We start from the raw sequence: 25222 nt of genomic DNA, 5'->3' as shown, positions 1-25222 counted from the left end.
TGCCCCTGGGTTCAGTCCTCAGTACTGCAAAAAATAATAAGTAAAAAATAAAACAGATTATTGGTTGTCCCACCTAGGTCACCTTTCCTATTTTAAACTCCACAAATTAGATATTTTTAAACTCCACAAATTAGACAATTGACAGCAATGCAAGTAATACTTTCCCATAAATTTACAAATAAAGCTTGTCCAGTGGGGGTATAATTTCCCACCCCCAGAGAAGAAATAGGTTTTGAACTTTTTTCCTTTGTTGTACTGGGGATGGAACCCAGGGACATTCTACCTCCAAGCTACACCCCCAGTCCTATTTTTTATTCTTTATTTTGAAACAGAGTTTCACTAAGTTGTGGAGGGACTCACTAAAGAGCTGAGGTTGCTCGTGAACCTGTGATCCTCTTGTCTCAGCCTCCAGAGTATTGGGATTACAAGTGAATGCCGCCAAGCCTGGTGTTTTGAATTTGTTAAGCAATCTGTGTCCTGGTTCCTGGTTCCCTTATTAATTGATAAGTTCAATAATACCTCTGGCACATGCCTGTGAACATTTGTATGGCCATGGGTCTGCCTTTTTAACAAATGATCATTCAATAACACTGAAACACAATGAACCAAAATTTAAAAGCTGCTGTGGATCTGCAGACACACAGACAAAGCCCTTCTATTACACTACAACTCAGTGCTTCCTCCTTTTTTCCCTGAAAATTAGTACCAATATAATTTTTGTAATCTCTCTTGCAAAGCATCTCACCAAATTTCTCATAAGGCACAAGATGGAAACATAGCACAGGCCGCTTTCACTCTCTGTCATCTCTACATATCCCTTCTTTCTCAGCCTCTGGAGAATAAAAAGGAAAACTAAAGTACATTCTCCCACTCCAAGGTTTTCACAGTCAGGGAATCGCCAAAAGAGAAAATGGAGCTACCATTCATGCCCCTAAAAACTTAATCGGGACTAATTCGAGTCAAATTCCATTGGGCAAGTTTTGACAATTAAAGTATATTGATAACCCGAGCCTGGGGGCACACTCTTGTAATCCCAGTACTTGGGAGGCTGAAACAGGAGGATCACACAAGTTCAACGCCATCCTCAGCTATGTAGTGAGGCTCTCAGCAACTTAGTGAGACCCTGTTTCCAAGTAAAATATAAATTAGGTCTGGGAGTATAGTTGGAGATAGAAAAGTCCCTGGGTTCCACCCCCAGTACCATACAAAAAATAAAATAAATAAATAGAAAGAAAGAAAGAAAGGAAGGAAGGAAGGAAGGAAGGAAGGAAGGAAGGAAGGAAGGAAGGAAGGAAAAGGAAAGGAAAGGAAAGGAAAGGAAAGGAAAGGAAAGGAAAGGAAAGGAAAGGAAAGGAAAGGAAAGGAAAGGAAAGGAAAGGAAAGAAAGTGCTGGGAAGCCAGGTGTGGTGGTGCATGCTTGCAATCCCAGCATTTGGATGGCCGAGACAGGAGAATCACAGTTCACAGACAGCCTCAGCTACAACTTACTGAGGCCCTTTGCAAGAGACCCTGTTTCAAAATAAAAAAAAGAAAATAGGGCTGGGGGTGTAGCTCGGAGGTAAAATACCCCTGGATTCCATCCCCAGTACCTTAAAAAAATAGGGCTCAGGGTTAGCTCAGGGGAAGAATGCCCCTGGGTTGCATCCCCAGTACTGTCAAAAAAAAAGTATTGATATTTAGCTGAGTACACACCTGTAATCCCAGGACTTGGGAGGCTGGCACAGGAGAATCACAGGTTTGAGGTCGGTCTCAAAAATTTAACAAGACCTTGTTTCAAAACAAAAAATAAAATAGGGTCAGGAATATAGACTGGAGGTAGAATGCCCCTGGGGTCAATCTCCAACACACAAAAAAATAAAGGTATTGATATAATAATAAAAAGGGAACTGGGCGTGGTGGCACATGCTTGTAATCCCAGTACTTGGGAGGCTGAGACAGGAGGATCACACAGGTTCGAAGCCAGCCTCAGCTACTCAGTGATGCTCTCAGCAACACAGTGAGACCCAGTTTCCAAATAAAATATTAAAAAAAATATAAAATAGGTCTGGGAGTGTAGCCCTAAGGTAGAAAGTCCTTGGGTTCCACCCCGAGTACCACAACATAAATAAATAAATAAATAAATAAATAAATAAATAAATAAATAAATAAATGAAAGAAAGAGGAGAATTTATGAAACATTTGTCTCCTGCTTTTGCTGATTATTCTTTTTTGTTAAGTTCCATTTCTTGACTTCACACTTTAAAAAAAATAAAAACTACAAGTGCTGTCTGTTGAATCAAAACTAATACCCAGTGACAAATCCCCAAACCTACACACTGGAAACTGAGTGGTAAATTTCATTGTGATGTAATGTCTGATAACATACTGGACCATGGATATGATAATAATTCAATTAAAAAGAAAACTATAAAAATTTTAATTTTAAAAGGAGGAATATAATGCATACATTTATATAAAGATGTACTTGTTTACCTATCTAACAAAATTGACAGTAAGAAGCTTCCTTTGCATGTTACAATGACACATGTTCAAGGCATACTACTTTCGAACCAAACATTTACCCTTCGCCACTGGTGAAAGGCAACAAGATCTCTTTACAAAGTCTCGTCTTTCTCAATAAATTTTGCATGAAAACATGTTATCCTGGCACAAAGTTGCCTGCTGTCACATTGGAAGTGTGATCAATGTTTAATGAAAACAACACCACACAGCTTGGTGTCAGACAACAGCTATCACACAGCCCTGCTTTGATCCAGACAGACACTTAAAAGGAGTTCTAAGCATGCTCTGCACCACAGAACTCTATAACCTATATGCAAATAGGGGTGAATTAGCATAAATGACTTCCTGCTGCATAAAGAAATAAAAGGTAAGAAAAATATGATGGGCTTTATAAGTATGTAACTCCTGTCAAAACTCACGGTCCAGCTTTCCCAAATCACTTCCAACATCTTCTGCCAAACACTTGGTAGGGGGAAAATCTTATCATCAACAGGAATTTATCACATAAAACTTTCAGATAAATATATTGGAATATCGCCAAGGGTAAAGCCATAACTAATTTATCTTCAAAGTATGATGCCTACATGGTACTAGTCTTCTTATAGATACTTTTCTAACACACAGTAAATTCTAAAGGTAGTTAAATTAGGGAGAAAGCATGTTAGTAAGCATCTTAGTCCACTTCATAGTGATATAACACAAACCTGGCAATTATAATGAACAGAAATTTACTGTCGGGACAGTAAATTTCAAGGGCTGCACAGTCTATGATTGAAGGGGTGGCATCTGGGGAGGACCTTCTTTGAGATCTTATGGCAGAAGGCAAGGGAGGGAATCTCATTCTTTTCTCAAAGGGGTCTGCTCCAGCAATAGCAAGTTCATTTCTGCCACAGCAGCATTTATCAATCCAGGAGAGTAAAGCCCTCTTGTCCTACTTGTCTCTTAAAGCTCCCAGTAACGCTGTACTGAGGATCAAGCTTCTAACATGAATTTTGGAGGGCACATTTAAACAAACCAGAAGCAACAACTGCTTTCAACCAAATTTTCCTGACCAGTGATTTAGTTCATGATTAATAATAGATTTATATCAAATCCACCCAAATTCTACTCTTGAGGATAATACCATAATTTCAGAAGAAATGGTAAATATCCCTGGTGGCTATTTACATATTAATATAAACAGCTATTTTTTTTTTTTTTTGGTGGTACTAGGGGTGGAACTTAGAGGCTTTCTACCTCCAGGCTATACTCCCAGCCCTATTTTATATTTTATTTGGAAACAGGGTCTCACTAAGTTGCTGAGAGCCTCACTAAGTAGCTGAGGCTGGCTTCGAACCTGTGCGATCCTCCTGTCTCAGCCTCCCAAGCACGGGGATTACAAGCATGCGCCACCACGCCCAGCTCTACAACTTATTTTTTTAAAAGAAGTCCTTGAGCCAGGCAGAGTTGTGCATGTTCGTAATTCCAATACTTGAAAGGTTGAGACTGGAGGATCACTGGTTCAAAGCCAGCCGCAATTTAGTGAGGCTCCCAGAAACCTAGTGAGACCCTATTTCCAAATAGAAAATATAAAAAAAAATCAAGCTGGGCTATAGTTTGGAGGTAGAATGCCTCTCAGTCAAAAGAAAAGAAAAAAGCCCATGGAAGAAGCTCTCTATTACTTGACTATATTTTATGGAAGTAGGACCAAGAAGGCCTAATTATATACTAATCGACAGGAGACTCAACTGGGATGCAGAGTATTCATCATCATCAAACTAACTTGCAATTATGAGATCCCAAGACAAGTTATATATTTCTGAGATTTTACTCTTAATAATAGTCTGTTTAGCTCAGCAACTTAGTGAAATACTGTTTCAAAATAAAAAAATAGATTAAACATATGTGTTGAACGCCCCTCCATTCAATCTCCAGTACAATAATAACAACAATACCAATAACAAAACAATGTTAAGTGTCTATTTTCAACTTAATAACTCTCCTATTAAGAAAAATGTGATTTCATGTTTTACGCATTTCCCCTTATAAGAATTACAACTAAGATGACCCCGCGCTTCGGAGGCTGAGACAAGAGGATCGCGCAAGTTCAAAGCCAGCCTCAGCTGACTTAAGAGACCCTGTTTCCAAAGAAAATATAAAATAGGTCTGGGAGTGCCCGGAGGTAGATAGAAGGCTCCTGGGTTCGATCCCCAGTACCACCAAAAAAAAAAAAAAAAAAAAATTTAAACTAAGGATGAGATAAACATTTAAGTTTTGCTGAGCATGGGAGGCTGAGAACCTACTAGCAACTTAGCAAGACCCTATTTCAAAATAAAAAATAAAAAGGGCTAGAGGTGGTTGAACCCCTGGGTTCAATCCCCAGTGTCATAACCCAAAAAATAAGTTTTTAAAATCCATTAAAAAATGAATAGAAACAAGACAAATCTGTATCAATAATTAAAAGATAAAAATATTCTTAGAAGCCAAATTTTATAAAGTCATTATGTCTTTTTGATAAAAATCTAAGGTATCATCACTGTCTTTCTTATAGGAACCATTCACACAGTATTATTAGGAAAGGCATCTTTTGGTCCCTACAAACCTGATACTCTTCCTTTTTTTTTTTTTTTTTGGTGGTACTGGGGTTCCTGGAAGCCCTTCTTCCTCCGGGCTACACTCCCAGACCTATTTTATATTTTTGAAACAGGGTCTCTTACGCCAGCACGGCTGGCTTCGAACCTACGTGATCCTCCTGTCTCCGCCTCCCAAGCGCGGGGATTACAAGCGTGCGCCACCATGCCCGGCTCTGATACTCTTCCTTTCTATATTAGATCTTCAATAATCAATAGATCAATGAAACAAGGAAGTCGATTAATTTATGACATTATAAGACAAATTCTAATTTGAATCATTCAGATGCTCCAGGAATTTGGGGAACTATAATTATTTCCAATAGAAATAGGTTTTCAGATTATTAACTTTGTACCTTTTTACCTTCAAAAGTCTAATTTAAAAGCTCCTCATCATGCTGGAAGTGATGGCGCACGCTTGGAATCCCCGTGCTTGGGAGGCAGAGACAGGAGGATCGCACAGGTTCGAAGCCAGCCTCTCTGGCTTAAGAGACCCTGTTTCCAAATAAAAAATATAAAATAGGTCTGGGAGTGTACCCCGGAGGTAGAAGGGTTCCATCCCCAGTACCACCCAACAACAACAACAAAAAAGCTTCTCTTCATTATTAAGTACATTAAATCCTGCTTAACTCTCCTGTTATTATTTTTCCCAACATATAAATCTATTATGTAATGGTAAACTTTTACCTTTCTTTGCCATTACTGTGCTTAGTTTCCTTGCTCTGTGCTTTATAAATGTATGCCTTATGTTCCACCAATGAGCATTTAATATTGATATTTTCAAACTGACTTTATAAAAACAAAGGCTCTTACTATAAAGAAGCATATGGGTTATTTTCTCACATGAACAAGTACTTAAGTTTTGTAGCACAAGGTAAAATACTTGTCATTAGTTTGCATACTCACAATGAACTAATACCTAAGTCCTAATTATGTTTGTGAAATCTTTGTTTATTTATATATTTTTTGGTGAAAGTGAACCCAGGAGTATCCCCAGCCTTTTCTGTTTTTTGTTTTGAAACAGAGTCTTGCTAAGGTGTCGGGAATCTCAGTATTTGCTGAAGCTATCCTTGAACCTGTGATCCTCCTGTCTCAGCCTCCCAAGAATTGCAGTTATAGACATGTACCACTATGCCTGGCTTGTTTGTGAATCTTTTTCTCGCTCTTCACTCAAAACTTTCTTTAAAGCTATCTGGAAAAAAAAGATAGCTAATGAAGCCATTATTACAATAAATTAAATAAAGGCCTAGATATTTTTGTGAATACAAGTATACTTCCAAATAAACACATAAAATGCTGGGGTAGGGAAATAAGAAAAGGAGAGAGAGGAGAAAAGAAGAAATTCATCTTTTACTAGTAACAGATTTCTGGCCTCATCAGGGAAAAATAAGACACAGAAAATTCATTCAGGTCTCTTTAGCTGTTTTCTAGGAAAGCTTAAGTAACCATATACCATTTGATCTCAAATTCAAACTTTCACTATAATTATAAATAATAAAAAAGTGAAGATAATGTAGTACTGTTCAGAATTAAGGTAGTGGTCAGTTAACTTGAATTAGAAACCTACCTCTGCCATTTATTAATTTTATGATTATCAGCACTATATATATATATATATATATATATATATATATATATATATATATATATATATATATATATATATATATCTTTTGAGGTACTGGGGATTCTTCACTGGCTTCCCACTGCCTTAAGAATTAACTCCAAACTCCTTAATATACTATATCAGTTCATCCCATAACCACCTCTCATCATTCCTCTCCTTCCACTCTAGACCAAGCCCATTAGACCTCAGTTCCTCAAAATGCTATATCCCCTTGCTTGCCGAGTCTTTCCATATGAAGTTCATTTTGCATAGAACATTCCTCCCTGTCTCTTCCTTCTTTTGGTGTATAAGCACCACTTCTTCTAGGAGCCTTTCTCTCACACATAGACTAGTCTGGATCAGCCAGTTTAATGTTCAAGGAGATAACCTGCAACTAGAATATGTCAATACAACGTGCTGAAACTGGCCTACTGAAAGTATAAAAAAAAAGGCCAGGGACTCCTTCCCATTCTAAACTTCTTGTTAATTAGCAATAAGTGTACTCAAGGTTTAAGCCAGACACTAACAAATGATAAATCTTGGGACAAATGCAGTCAGCTGCCATTTTTGTGCACATTGTTTTATCAAAATACAGCTTGTAATTTTGGCATTACCCATGACTGCAAAGTTCAATAGTAATTACAACAGAGGCCATGTGGCCCAGAAAGCCTAAATTATTTGCTAGCTAGCCCATTACAAAAAAGCTTGCTGGACCCTGTTTTTAAGCCTTTGTCAGTGGGTTTTGTTGCTGGTGGTCAAAAGTGTTCTGAGAGGAGAGGAGATTTGTGTAGCTCTTTCTGCTTTCCCTACTTCAAACCCACATCTGACTTCACCAGTTACTGCACATCTATTCTTCTCTGCTTATTTTCCCACTTGAATGAGTGTTCCAAGTAGTACTAGCACTAACACTGCGTCCCTGGCACATAGAAGGCATTTAAATATTATTGACCAAACAGTGAACAGATGAATAAATTCATAAAAATGCATTCCCTGATTTTTTCAAAGTTCTGATTTTCAGAATTAGATCAATTAGATCAGCTTGAACTCTACTGAGGAGAAGTAGGTAAAAGGGCCATCTGACACAAACCACTCTGCACTATAGTCCACTAAAAGATCAGAGACATACCTTGGAGGCAGAGTGTCCTGTTCAATCCCAGTCACACACACACACACACACACACACACACACACACACACACACACACACGTGTGTGTGTGTATGCATGCCAGCAATCTAGGCCGGTTTACATAATATCACTGTAAATACAGAAATGCATATATGCACAGACAACTATGAAACTGAAAGGATAAGAGAAGAGCTTCAAATCCTTTATTTTAATAAACTTAATTCTTCAAAGTGTTAAGATCTCAGGAAAACCATCAAGATCCTGGGATACCGTTAAGCTCTTTAATTTAACAATCAAAACTTTAAAGAGAAATGCTTTTATACTTTTATACTGAAGCACTAAAGTAAAACTATTCACACAGGATACTGAAAAGACTGACAAAAGGGGATAAATTCCAAGATGTTCTACCTCACAGAATAAAAGATCCAATGCTAATTTTTATTAAAACAAAGAAGAAGCTATAAACTTAAGCTGTTAACCACTACTAGTTTAATTTTGACATATTATCTCTTTGATAAAGTTGAGTGTGTTTCAACCTCCAAATGGACAAAACCATTGTTTTAATAATATGAATGAATGGAGTCTTTCTAACACTGTAATAGTGTTCATGAACACTATTACATGAACACTGTAATAGTACCCAAGTCCCCATTCACCAATTATAACAGAATACAGAACTTATCTAAAGAATTATGTAAATTTTCCTTTATTTACATATTAAACTTTTTCTGCTGCTCAGATTTTATTAAATTTTATTAAATAAAAATATGCCACAAAAAATTAGTTCACTATTTAATTTATCCTTTTTTCTCTACTGTATTCTCTTTATTTACCTTCTTCTACACTTACAGCAACTTAGCCACAAGGGTAGGGATAGAAAAACTTCCAAGAAACAAAATTCAGTTTTATTTATTATCCATGTTGCTATAGACCCGAGTCATCATCATTTGAGATGTGTTTCAACTCACCCACGTTTGATGGTGTGTGATTCTTTGTCCTTGACTTTGTCCTTCTCCTTCTCTCGCTTCTCTCTATCTCTGCCTTTACGTCTTTCTCGATCCCGAGATCGACTACGGGTTCTCCTGTGACTGGACCTCTCACTGCTTCGACTGTGAGAGCGTGGACGAGGCCTTGACCTGGACCTATAGTAAGCAGATTTTATTAAATACATTCAGTGTGTGTTTTGTATTTGAAAAACTGCCTTTAAAATTATTTGAAAGAAATCTTTAGTTTATAGACTCAGAAATTAAATAACTGTATGAAACAATTATCAGAATGATTCTTTGTAAGTACTCAGTTAAAATAATACACGAGAAAATAGATATAGTTGGCTTTGCAGAAAATTAAAGTTCACTCAAAAAGTATTTACAAGTAAAACTCCTTTTTTTGTTTGTTGTTGTAGTTGTTTTTGAAATGAGGTCTCGCTATGTCTCACTGTGTTGTTTAGGCTGGCCTTGAACTCCTGAGCCCAGGTGACCCTCCTGCCCCAGCCTCTCTAGTAGTGAGACTACAGGTGCATACCACCATGCCTGGCAAAAAATTAGTCTTAAAGGCTTAAATAAAGTCTTAATTATTTAAGCCTATTCAGATATCACAATAAGTTAAATGTATATTATATTTAAAATAATTTAAGGAGCTGGCATGGTGGCACACACTTGCAATCCCAGCATTCGAGAAGCTGAGACTGGAGAATCGCGGTTCACAGCAGCCTTAGCTACTTAGTGAGGCCCTTTGCAGCTCAGTGAGACCCTGTTTCAAAAATAAAAAAAGACTAAAATATAGGGCTAGGGGTCTAGCTCAGATGTATGATGCCCAGTGACACACACACACACACACACACACACACACACACACACACACACAATCTAATGACTGAACTTCCCTCACCCTGTAATCTGTTTTCTTATCTATTTAACCTTACTTCTTATTACTAATCATTTTAATAAAACTACTAACCCAGGTATTTTTATATCAATTGATGACAGCATTAAGTAGGATATATTATGTACTAAGAAGTAATGATTTCAGGTTCTTGTTATAGTGTTGACAAGAATGCCTATAGCAGAATAACAATATTACAGATAACTATTTTGAAAGAACCACATGAAGGCACTGAGAATGACCAGAGCAGAGATAATCTGTAGAGGGTCAACACTTGGGAAAAGTAAATAGTTTGAGAAAGTTGCCAATTTTACTAGCTTCTATACTGATTGAAAGCCCACATCTGGCCGGGTGTGGTGGCGCACGATTGTAATCCCCGCGCTTGGGAGGTGGAGACAGGAGGATTGCGCTGGTTCGGAGCCAGCCTCCAGCCTCGCTGGCTTAAGAGACCCTGTTTCCACATAAAAAAGTAAAAAAACAGGTCTGGAAGTGTAGCCCGTGGGAGTGTATCCCGGAGGTAGAAGGGCTTCCAGGAACCCCAGTACCACCAAAAACAAAAAAAAGCAAGCCCACATCTGTGCTGTGTAGAACAACTAGAACTTCAACAGAAAATCTGCAGACTTTCTAGCCAGAAACAAGACCATGGCGACAGATAAATGACAGGGGAATCCTGTAAAAAAAAGTCAAAGTATGAACCCAAATATTCTGTATGTAAGCTCTCTTCAAATCTCAAGTTAAATCCTAAAGCACCATATGAAGGGCAGACTCCTAACAACTAAGAATAAAATACATTCAGCCAAAATTCCAGCTGTCCCAACAGACACAGAATTTTTGCAACATTAATATCCAACCAAGTTAATTTTCTACCAAGACAAATGATTATAAAATTCATATAGTTCAGAAGACTATAATAGAATATTCACAATATGATACTCAGCATATCCAGGAAAAAATTTAAAATTACTGGATACAAAAAGAAACAAGTAAAATGTGCTTCATTCTTAAAAAATAAAAGGTCTGACAATACCTGATTTCAAAACAAACTACAGAGCCATACATAGTAGCCAAAAACAGCATGATACCGGTATAAAAACATACACAAAGACTAATGGAACAGAATAGAGATCCCAGAGGTAAAACCATCCATCTATAGCCGATTAATTCTTGAAAAAGGTACTAGAAACATTCACTGGGGTGCTGGGAAACCTGTATATTGATATGCAGAAACCTGACTTTTACCTCTCACTTTATACAAAAATCTGAGGGGACCAAAAACCTAAATTTAAGAAATGAACTTCTGAAACTACTGGAAAAAATAGAAGAAACACTTTAAGACACTGGTATAATTGATAATTTTTTTATATGACCCTAAAAGCATCAGAAAGCAAAGCAAAAATAGATAAATGGGATCAAATTAAACATCAAACTAAAAAGCTTCTGCATAGCCAAGGAAACAACAGTTGACAGAGAACTACAGAATCGGAGAAAATATTTGTCAAGTATCAATCTGATATAAAGTTAATATCCAGAATACATAAGGAACTCAAAAACTTCACAACAGAAAAACAAGTAATCCAATTTTAAAATAGGTAAATAACCCAAATAAATACTATACTCACAGTTCTTAATGTATCTGTTACTAATATATTTAAAATTATAAAATTATTAAGTTAAAAATGAAGAATTCCAGCCGGGCATAGTGGCACACGCTTGTAATCCCTGCGCTTGGGAGGCAGAGACAAGAGGATCGTGCAGGTTTGAAGCCAGATGTGCTGGCTTAAGAGACCCTGTTTCCAAATCAAAATATAAAAAATAGGTGTCTGAGAGTGTAGCCCAGAGGTAGAAGGGTTTCCAGGAATCCCAGTACCATCAAAAAAAAAAAAAAAAAAGAAGAAGAAGAATTCCTCAAATAATGGTGTCTTCAATAACTTATTTCCTCTCTGAGAATCTGTTTCCTTACATGCGAAATAAAAATAGTAACTTCTTTATATGAAGATTAAATAATAATACCTAAATCAATGTTGAGCTAACAGGCAAGTTCTTTAGGAGAATATGGTAACTGAAAACTGCACTAATGTAAATAATTTGTAAAATCTGAATCAGAAGCAAATGAAATATGTTTCACTCATACCATTGCTAATCCAATAAAAAGCAAACCGCTGATTTTGACAACCTTTAAAATCTTAAGTCTGGAGTAAGAGCTCAAGTTTCACTGCATTGCTTTCTTTCTTTCCTTTTTTTTTTTTTTTTTTCCCAGTACTGGGAATGGAACCCAGGGGCATTCTACCTCTGAGCTACATCCCCAGCCCTATTTTTTGGTCTTTTTTAAAATTTTTGAAATAGGGTCTCAATGAGTTGCAGAGGACCTTGCTAAGTAGCTGAGGCTGTCCAGGAACCTCTATGCCAGGCCCTTCCCTGCATTTCTTTCATACAAAAAGGTGAGTAATAATCTGAATTGCTGTAATATAAGGCTTCTCAATAGGTAATCCTCAGTGGCCAGATGGGTGACCTTCAGTGGTTTAACAAGAAGACCACATCACTTGCCACCCAAGCCTTCAGGCCTTTTGAGAATAAAAGGGGTTCTCTGGGGGATTTAGTGAGTACTTTGACATGAGAACAACAGGGCTTAATTGAGACTGTGCCAGAGGAACCAGATTTTGGCCACTCTGCTAGCACCATGTAGAAGACTAGATACTGCAATCAGCAAGGCCTTCTGACAATCACCACCCAACTCAACCATGCCTGAGAACCTACTTTCCCACTTTCCACTCTCAGCTTATCCAATTAATTAAGCAAACAGTTATCTCCAAAGCTATCTCACAGTTTCCCTAACAAAAGACTTCACTGTAGAAAACATACCTGCCATGTCCAAAACTATTTTGCTCAGTATTCATGCTATGTCTTCATGCAAGAAATCCATGCTATTCTAGAAGCATCTCCTATGAATGTTGTTGCTGTAGTTCAAGGAACTACGATAGTGATAGCAATAGCAAACTTAAAAGTAAGTCACCCATAATATCAAATCTGAATAAAATAATGAGTTTTAAAATATCATAGTATGCAATATAAGCCATTAGACCCCTTCTCAAGTATTAATGTTTACTTTTTAAAACTTCATATTGTAGGTCTCTTAATCTTGCTTATAGGCTGATAAGTAGAAAAATGTGAATCTAGAGAAAATACATAGACAAAAGAAAAGAAATAAAAAAGAATCTGGGCAGAACAAAACCAAACCAAGCACAGATTTAAAATGAATTAAGCTACTGACAATTATCTTATACAATTCTGAATAAGACTAATGTCCTAGACATGTTAACAACTCCATTTACTTTAAGTAGCTTTACTTACAAATTTTAAAAAAGAAAATAACAGATCAGATAAACAGGTTGCCTACCCTGACCAAACAAAGAAGCCAAAGAAACTATATTAAAATTTAAGATGTTATTTGTCCTGGTTCCTTAAATAAATATCTTTCTGATAAATAACTCTAGAAGTCTCTAGAGTACCAAAGCCAATATGGAGATATATTATAAGCAAAGAACCATTTGATAAAAAATGTGGTACTCTAGAACACACAATATATAAGCAATAAATGGACAGCAAGATGTCCTATTATACCAGATAAATGCTTTCAATATCTACAGAATAAGAAGAATCACCATAACATCCCTACATAAAATGAATTACTGCCCTCAAAGACCAATTTGTCAAGTTTCTTAATTGGCTAATAAGTTCTAAACACATGTAATCAAAACAAATACCCTAATATTTCGTCTTTCAAAAAATAGCTACAATACTTCAAATAGTCTCTTAAGTTGAGTTCTATAAATAAGAACTATATTTACCATAAAATAAAACTGTAACTAAAATTAAATAAAATTATTACTCATTGAATAGGAACTAACATGGGTTCCATATCAGGATGGCATTATGAACACAAGCATCAAATTTTATTTCCTATTAAAACCATAACAACGTGGGACATTTTTTAAAAGGCTCTACACTCTAAAAAAGAGATACACTTTGAAAAAGAAGGTACCCCTTGGTGGTCTGATGGTAAAAAAATAAAAGTGCTGAAGCTCAGGCTTCTACAAAAACAAGATAACTTCAAAAGGAACTGAAAACAAACCTACTTGTCCCTACAAAATAATCCACTTATTAAAGAAACTCCATTTTACTGAACTAAATAGTACACTGCCATTCAATAAACCCTATTAGCCATCTAAACCTTTTAATATTGTTACTGTTGATTCAGACTATCCTGTATATCATCATGAACAGAAGGAGGAGGAGGAAGAACAGGAAAAGAGGGAGGAGGAGGAGGAATTATCTAAACAAATGTAAAGAAAAAACCATAAAGTTAGAAAGAAAACTTTTCCAGTAAAACATGCAAATTTGCCCATACAAAATATCACAAGTTCAAGGCTAACATCAGCAAGTAAGTAAGACCTTGTTTCAAAATAAAAAATAAAGCTGGGCGTGGTGGCGCACGCTTGTAATCTCCTGTTTGGGAGGCGGAGACAGGAGGATGGCTCAGGTTTGAAGCCGCTGTGTTGGCTTAAGAGACCCTGTTTCCAAATAAAAAATGTATAAAAATAGGTCTGGGCGTGTAGCCTGGAGGTAGATGGGTTTCCAGGAACCCCAGTACCACCAAAAAAATAAAATAAAATAAAATAAAAATAAAAAATAAAATAGGGATAGGAATATAGCTCAGAGGAAGAATGTCCCTGAGTTCAATCCCTAAAACCAAATACATCTATATATCATGAAGCAGAGAATACCAGAACATAATACTCCCACATAAATTAAGTATATAAAAAAAAGCGAAAGAGATTCCAAACAGAACTAGACAGAGAGATATAAGATGATTTCTTTCTAATTTCAGGAAAGAAACTAAAGGAAAAATACATACATTTCAGAAATGAATACTAAATAGGCACAGTGGTGCACACCTGTAATTCCAGTACTTGGGAGTGGAGACAAGAGGATCACAGGTTTGAGGCTAGCACATAGTAGCTTAGTGTGACCCTATTTCAAAATGAAAAGGGTTGGTAATATAGCACATGGTAGACTACCCTGGGTTCAATCTCCAGTATCACAAAAAAAGGAAGAGAGGGAGGGAGGAAGAAAAGAGGGAGGGAAAGAGACATTAATATTAATTATTTAAAAAGTCAAGAGAAGGGAAAAATAAAAGAGTAGTAGCAAAGATTTAAAAAATATGAAGACACAAGAACTGCAAACTAACCAAGGATTCGGAAGCAAAAACAAAGTAAGAGACTAATAATCGTAACCCAAGAATTCATCTGGAACTAGGGGAATCGACATGCACAAAGGATCCATTGTGTATCTGGGTGAATGAAATACCATACTTTACTCTGAGATATATCCTGATTAAGCTATTGAACATTAAAGATAGAGGAAGCCAGGCGAGGTGGTCCACGCGTATAGTCTCAGTACCTAGGAAGTTGAGATAGGAGGACTGCAGGTTCACAACCAGCCTCAGCAAGTAGTAAGACTCATCAACATGGAGACCCTGGTTCAAAATAAAAATAAAATAGGCTGGGGGGTTAGCTTGGAGGTGGAATGTCCCTGGGTAGAATGCCCCTGGGTTCAATCCCCAATACCAAAAAATAAAAATAAATAAAGATAAAGGAAAAAGAATATTCCGGTCAAGTCACTCACAAAAAATCAAGTTGGCATCGCTCTTCTCAGCTAAAAAATACAGGGCAAAATAACCACTCATTCTTCCTAAGAAGTGAAAAGGTGTGTTTACAATGTCATATCCAGCCAAGCTAGCCTGTAAGAATTGAAGCTATGGGAAAAAGTAAAGAAAGGAATCATTTATGTTAGACTGTACTATGTCAAGGACATAATTTCTAGATAAATTATTTAAATTATAATTAAATGAATGTAAACTAGTGAGCTAAAAAAGAAAATTAAATAATATCAATCAAAAAAGAAAAGAAATAGAAAAAAATGATTTAGACAAGATGAAAACAATAAGATAGTAAAGTTAAATACAAAGATATCAGTAATTAATAAACATAAATTACCTAAATAATAAAAATGAAAGAAATCATCAGACTGAAAAAAAAAATCATAGGTAACTTCCAAAATGAATACCTTAAATATAAGATCAAATAAAGGCTGAAAGTACAAGTATAGAAAAAAATATAATGAAGACAACTAAGGAAGATGATGAAACTATACCAATATCTGATAAAACCGACTTCAGAGTGAAGACTGTGCCTAGAAATAAAGAGCGCCAATTCATGATGACAAGGTCAATGTGCAAAGAAAATAGAATAATCCTAAATGTATAAACATATAACAACATAGCCTCAAAATTCCTAACACAAAGCTGACAAAAATTAAAGATAAAATTCTGACTATGGGTTTTTCTGCAAACTCTTAGTAACTGATAAAAGCAAGTTTTGGAACCCGGGGCATTCTATCTCCAAGTTACACCTCCAGTCGGATTTTATTTTTTGTTTTTAAACAGGGTCTCACTACGTTGCTGATATTCTCACTATGTTATTGAGGCCGGCCTCAGTAAGCAAGTTTTAACAAGAAATTTGGAGCCAGGTATGATTGCACATACCTGTAATCCCATACTTGGGAGACAAGACAGGAGGATCAAAGGTTCAAGGACAAGCTCAGCAACTTAGCAAGACTCTTAGCAACCTCGAGAGATCCTATTTCAAACTAAAAAAAAAAAAGGACTGGTAATGTAGCTAGGAGATAGAATGGTCCAGAGATCAATAGCCAGCAACCCCCCCAACACACACACACAAAAGGAAAAAATTAGGTTTTTTTTTTTTTTGGTGGTACTGGGGGTAGAATCCAGAGGCTTTCTACCTCCAGGCAATACTCCCTGACCTGTTTTATATTTCATTTGAAAACAGGGTCTCACTAAGTAGCTGAGGCTGGCTTTGAACCTGCGCGATCCTCCTGTCTCAGCCTCTCAAGTGAGGGGATTAGAAACGTGCGCTACCACGCCTGGCTGAGAAGTTTTTTAAATAAGAAGATTTGAACAATGGTTAAATCTATTTATTTATTATTTATTTATTGCATAACTGGGGACTGAATGCACAGGGGCATTCTACCTCTGAGCTACACCCCTAGCCCTATTTTTTAATTCTTTATTTTGAAACAGGGTCATACTAAGTTGTAGAGGGCCTCACTAAGTAGCTGAGGCTGGCCACTGGACACAAACTTGCAACTCCCTGTCTCAACCATCCAAGTACTGGTATTAGAAGCGTGCACAAACATGCCCAGATAAATTCACCTATTTAAATATTTAAATATACCTCAAAACTGGAGAATGCTCATTCTTGTCAAGATTATCTATAAAGATTAAATCAACTTATTCAAAAATAATATTCTGGATCGTAGAATTAAGGAAGAAAACAATAAACAAAAGACAAGAAAAGTCTTTGGAACCTAAATAATACATGTCTGTATAACCCATGAGAAAGAAGAAATCACAATGGGTAATTTTTTAATATGTGGACTAAATGAAAAATAAATTGGAAGCAACAAAAAATGTAGACTATAGCTAAAGCACCACTCAAAATAAATTTATAACCTCTGAGCTAAACGCACATATAAGCAAAAAATAAAAGCTAAAAATAAATGACCTAAGAATATGTTATGGTTTGGGGAGAGTATGGTTGTGGGGAAACTGTTCCCCGGGAACCTCTGCGAGGGTCCCGGACACACTTTCCCCCAACCCATAACAAAACCCAAAATGACCAAAAACTGAAAATTACCACAGGTTCTTGTCCTAAGCTAAGAATAAATATGCATAGCTTGGACAGTTGCTGAAGACTTAAAGAAATTTATTAAAAGACAGAAATACAGAAAATAGAAATACAGAAAATAGTTACAGCCCCATGCCAAAATGGCATGAGGGGAGAGGGTGGCCCGGGCCAACTCACCACTCCCCAGATACAGCACGTGAACCGAAATTTTTATACCCATGACCTCCATCTTCTTTGCGTAATTCTGATGTAGTGAACATCCCTGTAAGTACCTCCCCTTAAGCCTGTAAGGCACCTCCCCCAGCAAGGTGTGGCAAGGTGTCTCCTTTCATGAAGGTCCACCCCTCCTACCATCTTAGCTTGCTTATCATGTAGATCTGTCTTTACATAGAGAAAGGCCTAGTTCTCCTCTCCTATTGACTTGTTAATTACTTTTAGCTAGGTTAATTTACATTGGAATAGTTGCCTGCTTTTAGGCAGAAACCAAGTCCTTGCACAGATTTGCCCCTCACCCAATTTTTGAAATATATTAATAATCATAGCTTTCTCAAATCTTCCTAGGCCATTCCCAATACTGGTACAGTATCTATCTCAATGAGTTGGAAAAAGAACAGAATATTAAACCCTAAAGGGGAAAAAAGAATAAAAATTAATAAAACAAAAGGTCAACAAAAGTTGATTATTTGAAACAAAAGTTGATTATTTGAGAAAATAAATGAAGTTGATAAATTCTCCTTAGAAATCACTAAAAATGGGTAAAGTACAAATAAAATAGTATTAGAATGAATCTTTTATTCAAAAGGGCCAAAAAGAAATAACTCATCATTGTACCAGTATTGGGAATGGCCTAGGAAGATTTGAGAAAGCTCTGATTATTAATAGATATATTTCAGAAATAATTGTGTCAAAATGGCAGCCCTGGAGAGAGAAAGGCTTGGCTTTGGTCAGGAAGCAAATGGCTATTAAAACTTAGACTGACTTAGCTAAAAGTAATTAGCAAGTTGATAGGAGAGGGAAACTGGGCCTTTCTCTGTCTAAAGACAGATCTACATGATTAGATAAGCTAGCTAGGATGGGTGGAGGGGTCGACCTTCCTGAAAGGAGACACCTTGCCACACCTTGCTGGGGTAGGAACCTTACAGGGACATTTACTATGTCAGAATTATGTAAACAAGATGGAGGTCATGGGTATAAAAAAAGTTCAGCCCATGTGTGTCCCTTTGGTGTATTCTCTCAAATCGTCCCCCCCCATGCCATTTCTGAATGGCATGGGGCTTTAACTGTCTTCTGTATTTCTATCTTTTTAATAAACTTCTTTAAATCTTCAGCAAGAGTCCAAGCTAACGTGTTTTTACCCTTAGCTCAGGACAAGAACCCGGGTTTTTCTGTTTTTCTGTTTTTGGTTGTTTTGGGTTTTGTTGTGGTTTCAGGGAAATTGTGTCCAGGATCCTAACAGGGGTCCCCAGGAACAGTTTCCCCACAACCATAACATTCCCACACCATAACATATTTCACGGTAACAATCATAAATAAATAAAACAAACAGAAATGTATGAAATAACTGTTTCAGACACTGTACAATAGGACTGTGTACAGGAATGTGATTCTTCAAAAAAGAGAAAACAAAGAAAGGAGCCTTAAATGCACCAGCTACTGCCTGGAGAAAGTTACAGGCCACAGAGCAGGAAAGGGAACTTAAAGCCTGGTGGACTTGCTGAGCAGGGGTGACAGAGACCTTAAAGGCAGCTAGAATGTGTAAAGGGTCATACCAAAGAGGAGGAAGTTGAACACAAAGAGGAATAGAGAAGTCTGCAGTAGGGATCCTCGGATCAGTTCTAATATATAAACTTGTGGGTAAAATTCAATAGGACCAGAGAAAAATATACTAGAAATCAACAGAATTTCTGAGTATCATCCAAGAGGAGAAACGGTTTCCAATTTAAAAGATACTTCCCACATAAGGCATTAATACTAGAGTATTAACTAGAAATGGTAAATTAATCATAAAGTAAATATACTCTATTTACTTCCATCTTAGGAAAGCCTAAAAGCAAGCCATAATACTGGAAAAACACAACTAAATAATAAAATTAGGCCAGCCAGGCATGGTGGCTCACACCTATAATCCCAGTACCTGAGAGGCTGAGACAAAAGGATCGCAAGTTTGAGACCAGCCTCTACAACTTAAGACTGCATTTCAAAATAAATAAAATAGGGCTGGGGGTGTAGCTATGAGGTAAAACTCCCCTAAGTTCTCCCCAGTACCATACACACATACAAAAAGTTAGATCATGGCTACATATGAGTTCATTATATTATTCTTTGCTTTAATGGATGATTAATTTTTTTCCATTCAGAGGCTTTGAAACTTTATTTATAAATCTAATATCTGAAACTCACCATAAGAATCATAATGGTGCTAGGAGTGTAGTTCAGTGATAGAATGCTTTCCTCATATACATAATGCCCTGCATTCAATTCCCAGCCCAGAACAAAAAACTTACAAATGCTAGTTATTCTGTCCAACCCACATAAGCTTATTCAGATAATACATAAAGCCTTATATAAAAAATGGTTTCAAATATGCCCACCAATAGTAACAATATTTGAGAAAAATACACAAATACTAAAACAAATTAAGTAAGTAATTATTTTTCAGCTTTGGGTACTTATTGACCCTTATCTGCCTTTAAAGAAATCTATTTAAATTAATACCATTTCACCATGTTTGGTGGTGCACACTTGTAATCCCAGGACTTGGGAGGCTGAGACAGGAGGATCTTGGTTCTCAGACAGCCTCAACTACTTAAGTGAGGCCCTTTGCAACTCAATGAGACCCTGCTTTAAAATAAAGAATAAAAAAATAGGGCTGAAGGTGTAGCTCAGAGGTAGAATGTCCCTGGGTTCCATTCCCAATACTGAAACAAAAAAATCAATACCATTTCAAATATCCTACATTGCAGAATCAATACCAGGTCTCCTTACTAATGATAGAGGCTCAAGCCTTCAGTTGTTTAGATAAAGTTTTTGTAAATGAGGACTGTCTGTATAATCCTGATATGTAATTCCTTACTTACAATGAGCAAGTGAAATAAAATTTCTTATAAAAACTTCAGACACATTGATTTGAACTATAACCCACAGCAAGTTTTACTATTAAGTTCTTGGACTTCAAAGTTGATAAATAAAAGCCAAAAGCAATTCCTCATTTGCTGTAGTAGTGTTTTAGAATATATATAATAATATGTATTATACTAAGTATAGCTCTCACTGAGCAATGCTGCAGAGCCACTTTCCTTGTGATTACCCATGATCTTCTATGTGCTAAGAAGCAGAAGAGCTGCATTCATGTTACTATAGCTTAATTCTCTGGAGTATTTAAACAAATTATCATTACCATCTCCTTTTGGTATTCTGGATATTTTTTTCCTTCTGCAGAGCAGTTGTTTGTTTTTATTTTACGCTAAGAAAACTGAACTCTGAGAAGTTCAGCAGTCAGAGTAAAAAATCAATGATAAAACTGAAACCTGAACCTTGGTTTGTCCACATCCTTTCAACTACAGGGTAATGCCAGAGATAAGGGATTAGAGTATCATTTTCAAATAAAATCTATAAAGCAAAATAAATACCCACATAACTAATTTCTGAAATATCATCGAAAGATTTAACCCTATGGGTAGGTCCATTTAACTAAATATGTTGGAATTCTCATAATTTCAAGTTCCTAATAATCAACCCCAGTCTCTCCATGTTTAAGAAAAGATATTAAAGGTAAAATTGGGAAATGAAAAAAAAGGAAAAGGCAAATGCTGAATGCCAGTGCTTCCTCACTAAAGAAACACTAACCCACCCACTATGCCAAAGGTTAAGTCATTTAGTCAAGTTCAAAGATCTTCAAAGACTTCTTAGATCCAGATAAGCCCATATGTTACCAAAACTCTGAGAAAAAGCTATTACTTTCCAATCTGCTCCTCATGTTTAAGATACAGAACACACAGATGCTTGGCATCACTCATCAGTCTTCCTAAATTTTCACACCAGATAATCAACGTTCACCAATAACTCTCCTATCTAAAAATCCTAGAAATGCCTTTATTCCATCATTGCCTGGTTCACTTGTTAAATCTGAAAGTAACCATAAAAGACCATTCAGTTACTGTACAATACGTGTTAATTTGCTAATTTCTTCACAGGTAATCAATTAAAATGTAAAATATTGGATAAAATTAGTTGCACTAAATTTAACAGCTGCTCCATAAGCATAATTAGTTTCACAAGGGCCATATGTATTCTGAACAGAGACACAGTTGAAACAAATAGACAGATTTTAAACAAGTTTGGGAAAATCTGCATTTAATTAGCAGGTGGGCACTACAACTGCATAACGTTTTTATACATTTATATTTATGAAGTGACAGAAGATCTAAAGGCTTTTTAAAACGGCGTTTATTGTTTGAATGGGAACTGTTTTGCTGCATGCTAAAGTGATTTAAATCCTTATAACTCTGCTTTGAAAAAAATCATAAATGGTGAAAGAAAACATGTGGAAAACTGTAAAACTAGAAAGAATTTGCGACAAAAAACAGATACACATACCATAACTAAAAGGAAACTACACTTAATTAAATGTACACTACATCTGGAATATCAGCGTAATAAAATGTGAAACTATTAATTTTCATTGTTCTAAAGGAAATGAGGTCAGTGTCATTTAATAATTCCCCCAATTACATTGGACTAACTCCTTGGACTGTATGCTCTGGACATCATCTAATCTTAAAATGCTATATACTTTACAATATCCTTACATTAAACTTTAAATAAAAGCATTTAAATTACAAAGGAGTAAGAGAATAAAATCAGCAAATGAAAAGTTTTAGCAGCTGGTTGCTACTAGCATTAAATTTTAAGCCTTGAGGCTTTTGGGTGAGGTTTTTCATGGATGTCCATTATAAGTATGAGATCATACTTGTTAATTCTTACTAGCACTAAAATCATTACTTTAAATATAGGAGTAGAAAACATAATTTTAAAAATCTAAATATTTACCTCACCAATAGTTTTACTAGTTGGCTATATTTATCATTATTCATTTTAAAAAGTATATTAAACTTACTTTTTTCAAAGGCAAAATGCTTTACGAACGCTTTGGTAGAGTAATAATGTGTATAAGAGAAAATGACAATTTTCCGAAATGAAATAGAATAATGAAGCAGACGACTGCTCTGTCACTGTGTAAATTACTGAAGCAAATGCCTGCACTGTCTGAAGTCACAGAGTTATAGAGGGGAGTACTGATCAACTAAGTAAACCAAGTGCCCTCAGAGTTAGCTTTGTCCTCCCCTACAAATAAATGGTGGACATCATTCACCTTATATAAAAAGATGCCGCATTACAAAATCTCTTTAAATAGTAAGGCACATAAACACAAACTTAAATTATTAAACATTAGTTTTGATTCGGGTATCTAATTATTAGAATTTAAAATACCAATATAACATGATCAATAAGTGTAAAACCTAAAACTGTATAAGACTTTTGTGCTCATAAAACCCATTCATTTAAAAATATTTAAAATAGGATTGTACAATATAACTGATAACATACAGTTTGCAATCAACATTAGCAGTTACTTTGTATTCAAAAATAAAAAAATATAGGCCATTCTCCCACAAAATTAATTTTTCCTTTAAAGATTTTCTTATTCTTATCTATAGAAGTCTCATGTAACTTCTGTAAGATTTCATTCAATGCAATTATATAAATCATAATTTAAATGTACAGACTGAATAGCTGACAAATTAGATTATCTGCTTGCATTTAAATAAGATTTCTAACTACTTTCTGCTGCTTTTCTAAGTCTATGAACAAGTTCTAAATTATTTATGTCATTATTTTATATGCCCAACAAGGCTTTAATAAAAGGAGAAAGTGAGATGCCTTGGGAATGAAGCATTTCAAGTGGTCACCATAGTTTACGAGTGAAAACTCAGGTACACCCAGCATTACTGCGTACTGTATTGCACTAAATTTTATCATATCCTCAGGTACAAATGAAAAGGGCTTGAAATCAAAGTATATGTTAGTATATATCTTGATTTGGTGTACCTTAAAATAATTCTAGTTTTTTTTTTCTTTTCCACAACCATGCAATAAGAAACAAACAAAATTTTAAAATGAGAAAAACCCTATTTATAGATCTTTAAGGTTTTGTTCTATGATGTAAGAAACAAATGTTAAGTAGTGACATGTAAGACCATCTTAGCCTGGCACATAGCATGTGCCTGCAATCCTAGTACTTAGGAAGATGAGATGGGGATTGCAGGTTCAAGAGAAGTACATGGTATCTTAGCAAGACCCTGCTTCAAAATAAAAAAATACAATAGGTTTTGGTAAAATACCCACTAGTTCAATACCTACTATCAGAAAAAATCTTAAATAGTTAATGAAAATTTTAAAAATCATAGCTTTTCTTGGTTTTTCCCTGACTCTTTATTCTGCATGATTCTAGACTGACTTGATAAAAGTACTCCTAAATTTAAATTCAAAATCAAATATATATATACATATATATATATAAATAATTTATACTATTTGAAATAATATCAACAAAAATTTAAACTTAAAAGTGTGACCTTATTACAACAGTGATTAACATCTGTGGATTTTTATCAACAATGAAACCAAAAGGAATCTTTAGGTTCATATTCATACTTTTAAAAATTATCGTTTTGATTTTTATTAACTCCTTTAATCCCTCAAGGGTCTTAATCCCCCAAATGATTTTAATATATAATCATGTTTGTGGCTGAAACAAGAAAAAAAAAAGCTAAAAAAACATAACTTCCTAACCAAATCAACTTTACAATAAATAGCACCTAAGTTCACTAAAAGATCAACTTTCACAGGCAACACTAAAAGGTACTTCTTTTCTAAAACCATGACTCATTTTCTTTCTTTGGTTTTTCTGTACTGTTGATTAAGGGAAGAAGAGATTACATTTAAAAATGAAATTTCCAAAGTGTCATTTTTTACTTGAACTTTGGTATTGAAAACAAATTTCATTAAAATCAAGTTTATGCTCATAAAAATAATAAAAAGTGTGTCATCTTAAGAAGCATTTTTAGAGTCTCAAATTATTAACCACAGCTTTCCTTATAGATAATTAGACAGTAAGTTTAACTTCTTACCTTGTCTGTATTAGCAGCATAACAACTTATTTAACTTTATTTGTATTATTAACAAATTAAAGTAGAAGAAAGGACTAGAAAGAAACAGAATACAGCTGGAAGCAGAAGACAGAGAAAGAACTTACCATTAGACAGTAAGCAAGGCCCTGAGTTGGATCCTCAGCAGTGGGAAAAACCAAACACTGAGAACCAAATCAAATAGTAGAACAGACTAGACAGTCTACTCTTCAAAGATGTAGCTTACGGCATTATCGCACAGCTCAGTACCATATCACAACTGATGTTCAAAACGGTCTCAACACAGTGAAAACAATACAACTGGACTTTCTTTAATTAAAAGTCAAACTTGGCCAGGCGTGGTGGCGCACACTTGTAATCTCAGCATTTGGGAGGCTGAGACAGGAGGATCACGGTTTGTGGACAGCCTCAGCTACTTAGTGAGGCCCTTTGCAACTCAGTGAGAGAGACCCTGTTTCAAAATAAAGAATAAAAAATAGAGCTGGGGGTTTAGTTCAGAGGTAGAATGCCCCCGGGTTCTAGCCCC

General features: G+C 35.7%; 1 protein-coding gene across 1 annotated transcript in view; it reads right to left on the bottom strand.

Moving 5' to 3' along the window:
• RSRC1 (arginine and serine rich coiled-coil 1) overlaps positions 1-25222 on the bottom strand; it is a gene marked incomplete at its 3' end in the record, with an annotated part of 324240 nt that overhangs the window by 235785 nt on the left and 63233 nt on the right. Inside the window, exon 4 of the mRNA XM_080696809.1 lies at positions 8813-8986. Within this exon, the coding sequence (XP_080552935.1) occupies positions 8813-8986 (174 nt within the window). The remainder of the gene's footprint in view (positions 1-8812; positions 8987-25222) is intronic.

The sequence above is a fragment of the Muscardinus avellanarius genome, assembly GCF_963383645.1.
Source record: "Muscardinus avellanarius genome assembly, chromosome: 5".
NCBI classification, from domain to species: Eukaryota; Metazoa; Chordata; class Mammalia; order Rodentia; family Gliridae; genus Muscardinus; species Muscardinus avellanarius.
This window is presented reverse-complemented; position numbering and strand designations above follow the sequence as displayed.